At 33.5% G+C, this 11,448-nt stretch overlaps 1 protein-coding gene and 1 non-coding gene across 2 annotated transcripts in view; both read right to left on the reverse strand.

Annotated features, from left to right (window-relative positions):
- Positions 1 to 6,455: 6,455 nt before the first annotated feature.
- Positions 6,456 to 6,539, reverse strand: TRNAL-CAA. Its single transcript has one exon. It is a non-coding gene; the product is annotated as a tRNA-Leu (tRNA).
- A 1,422-nt stretch (positions 6,540 to 7,961) lies between these two features.
- The window catches only part of LOC112092694 (extensin-2-like), a 7,848-nt gene continuing 4,361 nt past the window's right edge, over positions 7,962 to 11,448 (reverse strand). Inside the window, exon 2 of the mRNA XM_024169455.1 lies at positions 7,962 to 9,231. Within this exon, the coding sequence (XP_024025223.1) occupies positions 7,962 to 9,231 (1,270 nt within the window). The remainder of the gene's footprint in view (positions 9,232 to 11,448) is intronic.

Raw genomic sequence — 11,448 nt, forward strand, 5'->3', positions numbered from 1 at the left:
GGTATAAATCCCCAAATGAACCAATTTTGGCCAAAAGGGAGAGTTAGATGAAAGCACCATACTCACGGAGCAAGACTCTTTCACCTCACACGATCATAGGCTTAAGACCGAATGAGTTATGGGTTTCAAAACTTGAAGAGTTTATATAGAGATTGATCTCATAGATGATTGAACCACTTGTCATTTGTTCTTTAAGCTTCAAATCTATCACAAATATTAATTTCAAGTCAAATTCTTCGCTTCATCTTGTCTCTTTCTAATTAAATTATAAATTAAAGAATAATGTACCGAATGCCTCTAGCCCTCTACTCTTATTAGCGCTCTCATCATAATATGCATGCATATTTGGTCTAGATGAGTTTGAAATTTTATGCAGTACGTACGTGCCCATATTTCCAATAGTATATTTATACTTCTGGTGGAGTCTATATTTGACTTGGAAGTTTAGAAGTAGCATTCAATTACTGATCATTTAAACGATTTCTGCCGAATTTCGCAACAATATTCATTATTATTTATTATAGTACATATATGGATTACACTTTGTAGTACGTATCTGTAGGAATTTTTTAATTACCTAACTCAATATTTGACAGGGCGAAGAAACTTTAAAACATTTTCTGCAAATATTAGTAGGAAGCTTCTCTCGCAGGACTAAAAAAAATGAATTATTGGTAGTTTTTTACTTTTCAGTCATTATATTTATATCAAAAACTGTCTATTTTACATACTTTTTCAATCTGATATGATTTTAACTAGATTCAATAGTCAAAAAAATAATGAGCACTAACGGCCTACAAAAAAATAAAAAGGAGAGAAAGGAATAGTAGTTGTCCTTTTAGCTGCTTCAAACATTGTCCTAATAAGATTTTGTATGTAAATGGTTCCATAAGAATTATTTTATTTTCGCTTCATTTGTTTTTCTTGTTTCTTTTTTTCACGTCATGAAGAATGAAGATATGGAACAAGATCATCAGTTTATCAAATTTAAAATCTCTAGCAAATATAATCCAGTTGATTGTAACTAATGTATAGCTATTGTGCATTCTTTATTACAAAATATTTTATTTATAGAAAAGCATTCAGGAAAAATCAATTTACCTAAATCATATTTAGGGTGCGTTTGGTAGGAGAGAAGGAATGGTGAAGGGATGGATTGAGGTGGGAAAGTGAAATTTAATCTTGTTTGGTAGGATGGAAAGAGCGTTGGAGAGGAAAAAGCCAGGGGTTGTGAATCCCTTGTGCCCTACAAATTTTTATCCTCCCAAAAGTGGACGGATTGGGAGGGGCTGAAGAAAAAAATGGACATTGTTCCAAAAATGACCTTTGTCAATATAACAATTTCCTAAAAACTTCTAAGATATAAACCTCAAATCAGATCTGCTTTCCATAAAACCCTATCCAAAAGCTCTCTCCTCCGTCAATGGTGCCCAAGAAAAATTATCTATATGCTTGTGAGGTCATACACATTAATATTATGTCAGACTACATACTAATGTAATGATCGTATGAATATATATTGGAAATTATTCACATGTTGATACACATTTATATATTTACTTTATATAGACACAAATAAAATATGTCTACATATGTGTGTACATTTGTATTATAAAGCAAATCAATTTTAAATACAATAAAAATAAAAGATTTCAAGTAAGTATAATTACTTTCAATATAAGGGTAAATACGTAACTTTATCAATCAAATCAAATCTTTCCCTTCTTGTTTCCTTATAATATCAAACAATAGAAAGGAAAGTCATTATCTTTCCTTCTTATCATATCAAACAATTTTGAGAAAACTCTCAATCCTTCCCTCCCTTCCCACTTTCCCTCCCCTCCACCAATCCATCCCTTCTATCAAACGGACCTTTAGGGTGTGCTTGGTAGGAATGATGGATTGATGAAGGGATAAGATTGGGGGGATTCAAGGGTGGAAAGTGAAATTTAGCCTTTTTTGAAAGAGAAAAATTTATTTTTTATAAAGCTCACATTTGTCTCTCTTGTGTAGAATTTTATGTACACCAATCGGAAAGAGTAGTACTGCATATTGAACAAATACTCCATATTATTTGGTTTAATCAATGGTTTACATAACCTCTTTATTGGAAATGAATTGTTTGTTACATCTATCTTGGTGTTGTTCTAAGATCTCTAAGTGTAATGTTGATTTCAATTGAATAAAATAATATTTTTATTCAAAAAAATTGGAGATTTGGTTTGACCGTGAAATTAGTTTGCTATTAAACTTTCATTATAATAATTGTAAGTTAACGACTGTGATATCCCTAAATCTCCTCCTTTACACTCAACGAATACGTACTGTATACAGGTTTGCAACATATAATAATGGGCAATTAAGAATGTGTTTCCTCCCTTAATTAACTCTGCCGAACTTTGCTTATTCCAAAGTCAATGTATCTCTATTTCCACTTTAATGTTAGTCCTCCATCCCTCCTACCCTGTTATTAAATTAAAATGGAATAAATGTTTCTATTGTTAATTTTGTCTCATGAATAGTCCATTAATTAAAAAAAAGTCTCATAGATGATCCTTATATTAATTTTTTTTTTATAAAAACCGTTATATTAAACTCGTGCAATATTTCAAAACTTTCATCTATCTATAAGATGAAAAACAATTAAATTTTATATGTTAAAAGTTATACTAAATTTAATAATTAAATAAATAAGAGCCAAAATCAATTCATCTGTTAAATAAATAGATGAAAAACATTAAATCTGCTCACTTTTAATGGAGTGGTAAAACTTTTTTACTTTATCTGTTTATGGACTAAATTTTATACAATTTCTCATATTTAATGTTATTTTACTTATTTAGCAGAGAGATAACTTTGTTAAGTATATATATATACACATTAATATATATACTAAAGAAGGCACACGAAAGTTGCTGAGAGTTTAGATCCATTATAATAATTTGACAAATCTTGAATAAAATATTGTGATTTCTTCTGAAAATATTAAAAGCCTGTTTAGGAGAACTTTTTAAAAGTTATTTTTAGCTTCTTAAATTTAAAAACTGCTTCTGAAAGTGTTTAAATGGTCTGTTAGAAGTGCTGACTTTTCAAAAGAGCTTTCAATTAAAGTCATAAATTGTGACTTCCAAAAAAAAAAACTTATGAATAGACTTTAAAATTTTTACCATAGTTTAATTAGGACATTATAAATTCAATTCCAACACTTTTATTGCTTATTAGATAATTTAAAAATCTTTTTGACCCATTAAGCTATTTATTCAAAATATTTACTGAAAAGTCACAACTTTTGTTTCTTTTTTCCTACTAACTAAAAACAAAAGTAAAAACTCTATCAAACGAGACAATCTTTCAGAGTTCATATTTAATTAAAGTTAAACTATATATGTACTAAAATATACATCACCAAACACTTTTACATCAAACAATATTATTTAACTTTGATTAAAAAAAAAGTCGTCTTATTTCTCCATTGAGATATATCGCCAAATGGAGTGGCCATCAACATGACTTACATTTCAGCACGCCGTGGTTCAGTTCAATGAAATTTAATTACGTTACAAATATATAAGTAACTACTAATTATTTCCTTTCTTACTTTACTTCTCAATTTTGGTAATTCCGATTTCCACTTTTTTTTTTTTAGAATAATTTCCATGTTTCAACTTTGTTAAACGTGACAATTATTATTTCAATTAGCCTAGTCGGATTGAATTTACGTATAAGTTTATAACTCAAGTGAAAGAAAAAGTTGTGTAAAGGATCCAACTCATGAAGGAAATTTTCACACACATATTTACAGAAATTAAACGTTGACGCTTTCATTTGTTAATTTGGTGTAGATTTGCGGCGTTTATACCAAATTATGCTACACTAGATCGTAGCTTGCTGAGTCTGACGTCCATAATCCCAGTCGCCAAATAGTACCGTACCTTTTCTTTTCTTTTTCCCACTGCTGAAGTTTCGTTATCTTTAGGTTCATTCATTTCGCAGATTCGAGTTAAAATGTGATATTTTTTATAAAAAATTTACTGTAACAAAAAAAATTAAATGTGATATTTTTTAAGAATTTTTTACTGTAAAAATTTAAAACTGAAAACTCAAATAAGTAAAATTAACGAAGCCTTTATCTTTTTTCTTTTTAAAAAAAAAAAAAATCCATTATCTTCAACTTGAGGCTCTACTTTCTGCCTAACTGAAGTCATCTCATGTGTGTATCTATACAACCACACACATAAAGAAAAAAAAATACTGTTCAAAGGAACAGTTCAGACCAAAACGCACAGTTTTGATCGAAAACACTATTCAGCTCCACTTTTCTTTTTTTTTTTCCTCTTTTTCCCACAATTTTATATTTTTTGTTGCTGGCCTTCTTTTTAATTTTTTTTCTTTTATTTACTTTTTTTTTTGTAAATGTTAGCCTATTTAGATTTTTTTTCTTGTGATGTCTTAAAATTTATTTATTTATTTATCTTTTTTATTATAATCCTGAAGTTTTATTTTTCTTTTGTTTTGGTTCCTTTTGCTTAAAAATTTATTTATTTATTTATTTTGATCCTTTTTTTGCCATTCTTTTAATTTTTCCACTGAAGCTTTTTTTTCTGTTTTAGTTATTTGTTGATACTTGAATTCGTACCAGGCCCATTTATGGTCCATGCCTAATCCTTTGCGTCTCGCGACGTAAATTGGCTCGTGTAGTGGACCTAAAACACGCTCGGGGAACTCCTGTGGGTTTTGGTTTGGTAGGCTACGGGTGATCCTGTGGGCCCAATTGTCCTTAATTTGACCCAATTTGAAACCCGTTTGGAGAGTTTTTTAGAATGAGTCAAATTAAGTATGACTGGGTAATAGAGGATTCAACACCAAAAAGCCTTCCTCTTGTCTTTGGAAGCCCAAAATCCTTTATTTCAAATCTTGAAAGGCCCAAAACCCAAGCCTAATCCTTCAGAAATTTCCTCCAACTCAAAGGCCTGAGAAATCTATTAGTCTTGGCTCATTCGGAGGCTTTTCTCACGATCAGACATGCCTCTCGGAGCAATTCCCATGTCAGACATGCTTCCCCAGCTATTTTTCGTAGTAGGTTGTCCATTCAGAGCACTCGTGCACATTCGAAGTAACCTGGTGTCAGAGCAATTTATTGTCAGAGCAAGTACAATGGCAGCTTGGCCATTCTCACACAAACATCCTCTGATGAAGGTCTGATACGCGATTAGCCCCCCAAAATGGAAAGTCTTTAGAGCGCTAAAATTGAGTCAAACACTCTTGGAGATTTCAAGTCTGAAGTCATTTCGGTGTCAGCCCAAAATTCTGAACTTGGCCTTTAAGTATTTCTATTTCTAAGGAGTCATTTTGCCTCCTCTAATAAGGTAGCTAAGATTTTGCTCCAAATGAAAATGCTTATACCTTATTTCATCAGAACGTCGCCGAAGCATATTTCCATAAACTTTTAATCCCATTTTCAGTGAATGTCTTCGTCACACTTAAAAAGCTATTTGACACAATTCTTCTGAATGGGAATGCTTTGACAACCCGCTGCCGTTTCTTCCATTCCATTTCCGGACCATCTCTTTGTCAAACCAAGAATGGCCTCTGATGGCCTCCTTCTAAACAAAAATGAGTATTCTGACCTCCATCAAAGCAGCTATCAAGCACTCCCATCTCCTCCTATAAATACCCCCTACCCTCTTCATTTCACCTCTAACACACCTGCACACCTGATCAACACATCAGATCTCACTATCACTCTCTTGAGTACTGAAGCTCTTGAGAATTCACTCCAAAATCTCATTCTCAGTGTCTTCTTCAAGTCTTTTGCTACAAAGACTTGAAGCCCTTTTCAAGTTCTTGAGGAACTCTATAGTTTCTTAGTGTTGACCTCCTTAGAAACTCCTTAAGAACACTTTTCAATCCTCTTCCCAACACCAACACCACCTGAGAGCATTTTGAGAGTTATTTTCACACTTTTCTAGAAGTATTCAAGCCTCTAATCTCAAAGCCACTCTCGTCCATCGTCGGAGGGAGTGCTCCAAACAGTCTCCACGCTCTGAGAACAACCTGCGTCGCTTTTGGAGCTCTTTCATCAAACTCCTCCGTATTATTTTTCTACAACATCACCTTGTCCACCAACGAAGCTACATATTCGAAGCCTCCGAAACGGCTCGAAAACTGCTTTGGGAGTCTTTCTCCATCAAAAAGTTTTATCCACCTCTCGAGTTACATCTTCTATCAACTACGTGATCGTTACTATCACTATTCTTTATTCGTGAAGTTCTTTATTATTATTTTTTTGGATTTACTAACATTTTTTGTAGGAATATTTTCGTGATTTTGGCAATAAATTTAGTCACCGTGAAAATACTTATGAGGTATTGTGGGAGTAACTTATGAGGTGTTGACATAAATTATTAATTATGAGTTGAAAGTTTTTCCAAAATAAATAAAGGAGAGTAAAAAGCTGTCAGAAGTGGGATTTGAACCCACGCCCTCTTTCGAGGACCAGAACTTGAGTCTGGCGCCTTAGACCACTCGGCCATCCTGACAGTTTTGTGCAAGTGAACAATTAATTAGCATTTTAAAGCAGATATTTTATCATCTGATGGTGCGAATGCTTTTCAAAAATTATACAGGGGATCTTTTTATTTATTATTTTTCTGTAGATAATGGGTCGATTAACTCTATCGATATGCACATCAACAATTAGCTAAATGCCTTTTTGCCACCTCTTTTCATAAATAACCCAAATTTTTTTATTTTATAAAAATAACCGTTTTGTTTACAGAACTCAATCAGTGATTAACCCACAATCAATCATAAATTTGATACACAGTCAATTAATTATTGACTCACGGTCAATCAGTGATTTACAATTCATTATTAATTTATTAATAATTTATCATTAATAAATCTATAATTTGTTGATTAAAATTCATTATTACTAATTGATTTTAGTTAATTATTAACTGATATTAATTAGTAATGAGGATTCAACGATTAATAAGTGATTAATTAAAGTCAATCATTGATAGACCGCTAAGTTAATCAGTGATTGACTACTAAATTAAAAAAACGTATTTTTATAATTTACAAGATTTCGGCTATTTATGAAAAAATACTTTAAAAAGAACCATTTGTGCTAAAATTCCTTTAGTTAATTATATATACAATTATACATACAATTGTTGATATTCACTCCTATTTTGGGTTGAAATGATAGATACCTCGAAGGGTTAATATTCATACCCTTGCTCTACTACCTAAATATATAGAATATAGCTCTCGTAACTTCTCCTTTTTACTTGTATTGTTTTCTCCTTGCATGTTCGGCCAGTAAAACAAATTACGAAGTTCCATTATTACTTGATTTTTATCTCTCTTTTATTAAGTAGTTGATCAATTAGGTTCTCATCGTTAAAGTCAATGACGACATGGATGATCTAATTATATTAAATCATGAATTCATGATACAATGAAGAAAGGGAGAAAAGCTTTGACGTAAGACTTTTAAGAATAACTTAAAATTTATTTAGCCATAAACAAATATGAAACAAATAAAATTTTCAAATAGACCGCACAACGTCTTGGCCGACGTAATCATTCAAAGAAATCACATAAACAAATTATCAAGTCATAAAAGTAAACATCCACTTTGATGAAAGCTGCAAAGAATTATCCAATTGTATGTGGCACTTTGTTCGCTTCTTCCCAAATCGGCTTCCCCATTTGATATGCAACACACGCAAAAGCGACGCCAAAATGAGACTGTTTTTTGCAGAAATTATTTGTTTGCCTATGCGGAAACTGCAAAATGCAAAACATGATATTATTATAGGGGAGACAAAAAAAAAGTTACAAAAACTGAAGAGAAAAACAGAATGATGAGGGTGAAAATATGTCAATTCAGATCATTTGGGATCATAATCTACAAGACTTACATGAAACGAGCGTAAGAACTGCTTATGGTCTTAGTAGTGATGTGGAGGTGGAGGGGATTTGTAAACATATGGAGGAGGAGGCGGGGATTGATAAACGTAGGGAGGTGGGGGTGGAGACTTGTAAACATAAGGAGGAGGTGGAGGAGAGCTGTAGACATAAGGCGGAGGAGGTGAAGGTGATGGAGGAGGAGGACTCTTGTAGATGTAAGGAGGCGGAGGTGGAGAGCTGTAAACATAAGGCGGCGGAGGAGGGGACTTATAGACATAAGGAGGTGGTGGTGGCGAGCTGTAGACATAAGGCGGGGGAGGTGATGGTGATGGAGGAGGAGGGGACTTGTAGACGTAAGGAGGTGGTGGCGGAGACTTGTAAACATAAGGAGGCGGTGGTGGAGAGTTGTAAACATAAGGCGGAGGAGGAGGGGACTTGTACACATATGGAGGTGGTGGTGGAGACTTGTAGATGTAAGGAGGTGGAGGTGGAGAGCTGTAAACATAAGGCGGAGGAGGAGGGGACTTGTAGACATATGGAGGTGGTGGTGGAGAGCTGTAAACATAAGGTGGGGGAGGTGATGGTGATGGAGGAGGAGGGGACTTGTAGACATATGGAGGTGGTGGTGGAGACTTGTAGATGTAAGGAGGTGGAGGTGGAGAGCTGTAAACATAAGGCGGCGGAGGAGGGGACTTATAGACATAAGGAGGTATTGAAAGTTGAGAATAGACATAAGGAGGTGGTGGAGGAGAATTGTAGACATAAGGAGGAGGAGGTGGAGACTTGTAATAGTACTTAGGTGGTGGTGGTGGAGACTTGTAGTAGTACTTTGGTGGAGGAGGGGGTGACTTGTAATAGTACTTTGGTGGCGGTGGCGGCGACTTGTAGTAGTATTTCGGTGGCGGTGGTGGTGATTTGTAATAATACTTAGGAGGAGGCGGTGGAGACTTGTAGTAGTATTTAGGTGGTGGTGGCGGAGACTTGTAGTAATATTTAGGTGGAGGGGGAGGTGACTTGTAATAGTATTTAGGAGGTGGAGGTGGTGACTTGTAGTAGTATTTAGGAGGTGGGGGAGGAGACTTGTAGTAGTACTTGGGTGGTGGCGGAGGGGATTTGTAAATGTATGGCGGCGGAGGTGGAGACTTGTAGACATAGGGCGGCGGAGGAGGGGATTTGTAGACATAGGGCGGAGGAGGAGGGGATGCATATGTGTAAGGCTTATCATATGCCGCTACATTGGTGGCAATCAAGCATATTGCCAAGGTATACAGAAGATGGGGCCAAAAGTTGGCCATTTTGAGAAGCTGAGTGCTAAGAAGCCCCAAAACTTTAGGACTTCAATTGCTTAGAGACTGATTATTTGATTTTGGATGAATGCTAATGGAATGCGTTTCACAGCTTATATAGAGATCTCTTCAACGAGTGAAACATTTATTTAGTAATATGTGAAGTTTCCTACCTACAACAAACCCGTTGTTTATGCTTCTATAATTTGTTGTCAACTTTCAATTCTAATTTTGTATGAATAATTGGATAATGGGAAGCCACTCAATCTTTGGATGACTCTTCATGCATATATTGACGTTGAAACTGTCTAGTTATACCTCTTGTGCGGCTGTGCACTACAACAATCAATGAAGTTTTAAAAAATAATAATAAATTATTAATTCTTATTTTGACGTATACAGAACTTTTTTGATTCACAGCTGATCTGTATTTGTAAGAGGGAGTAGGTATTGTTTAACTTACCGAAAGGAACATTCTACTTGAAATTATTTGGACTAACTCAAGTTTTATGCGTTGGAGGGTTATTTAACTTGGTCCAAAATCGAACTGATGTAGTCAATATACACATTTGTTAGAAGAAAGCATGATGCAGCGGAATATATACAAGTCTTAGATTTAGGTTAGAAATCATTGTCAGAAGTAACAACCATCAAATTTACCTTGCAAAATTAACCCTTCTCTTAAGAAATGCAGCAAATTTAGCCGCTTTAAATATTAGCTAATTATGAAACATATAATTTTTCGGCAGTACAGTATTGCCATTAGTGGTAATATATAAATCCAATAAATATTTACAGATATTTATGAAACTTAATCAAATTTAGTATGGAATATCTAGTGAGTTCAGAAATTAACGCCAATTATCTCATAGACACTAAGTTGATAAAAGTAAATTTAGTATGGTGTTTAGAAAATTAGAACAGTAATAATTTATTGTCGTTTCTTGATCAAAAGATTAAATTTGTGATCAATTAGGTAGGAAGCTGTCAACGATATATTAGATGGTTGTCGGCGGAGCATGTTAATTCGTCCACTTAATTAGTAACATATTCCAACTTTTAGTTTATTGGATAGCTTTTTATAATTCGCTAAACAATTACTTAAACGGAAACTAACAAATTGGTGATTGTCAAACAGTGATTTAGTGGCCTATAGGATCGTTCTTATACGTTGAAATGACAAAAGTCTTTGTTTTTTGTTGTTTGGTTTGTTGTGTTTTTCTCTTTTCGCTGAGAATAAGAGACAAATGATTGTTCTGAGCATATCCTCCAAAGTCCAAATGGACGCATGCGTTATTTCTTTGCCTTTTTTTTCGTTTTTTTTTTTTTTATTGAAAGTTGAGAATTTCTTGCTTTTTTTACCATTTCAAATTAGAAGGCCGGCTTTATTAATATTCTCAAATTCTTTTCATTTTCTTGCCTAACAAATTTTTATCTTTTGCTTGTCAATCTTGTTCTTTTTTTCGTTACTTTCCCGTATATAAGATCGCAATACGTTCAATTCAGTTGAAAGTAAATGTGCCGTTTAACAATTTAAATATTTTTACTACAATATTTTTTCCCATAAAAGTTGATTCTTTTTCTTTTCTTCTGCTCTCCCCAAGCACCCGGCATATCGTTTTGTATAAATGTCATTTTCATTTTATATTGGACCAAGTTTTTAATGATATTTATGTTTATATTTCATCTTGTTCTAGATATATATGGAGTCCACTGCATTACTTCAGCATGTTGAAAGATTCATGTAATCTGTTATCGTGAAAATTATAAACTAACAAATAACAATCAATAAATGATAAACAACAAGAAAAAGAAAAGGTCATCATGATGCAAATAAGGGATTACACAATGAGAATAGATGACTTATAATACTTGTTTATCTTCCTTGAAGGGGAAAAAAAAAAAAAAAAAAAAAAAGGATAGCGACTTGGACCTTTTTCTCTTCTGATTTTTTTTTTTTTTTTCAATAATATTGAAGGTTTTTTTTTTTTTTAAATATTGTCAGATTATATCACGTTTGTTAACAACCCGATAATGATTGAGATAAACTCGTTATTACTAAAAGTTTAACAAAGTCACTACTTCTCAATACTAATAAGGTCGTCTTTGGAGTTCTTTAACAAGACTAACCCTAACCAAGAAACAAATTAGTTAGTTAGAAAATTGCTATGAAAGTCTCTTTCACAGATTCCTGCAATTGATAGATCCATTCCACCAACCTTTTGTTTGGTAAGAGGGAAAG

This window comes from Morus notabilis, unplaced genomic scaffold (genome assembly GCF_000414095.1).
Source record: "Morus notabilis unplaced genomic scaffold, ASM41409v2 Scaffold1005, whole genome shotgun sequence".
In the NCBI taxonomy this organism is placed as follows: Eukaryota; Viridiplantae; Streptophyta; class Magnoliopsida; order Rosales; family Moraceae; genus Morus; species Morus notabilis.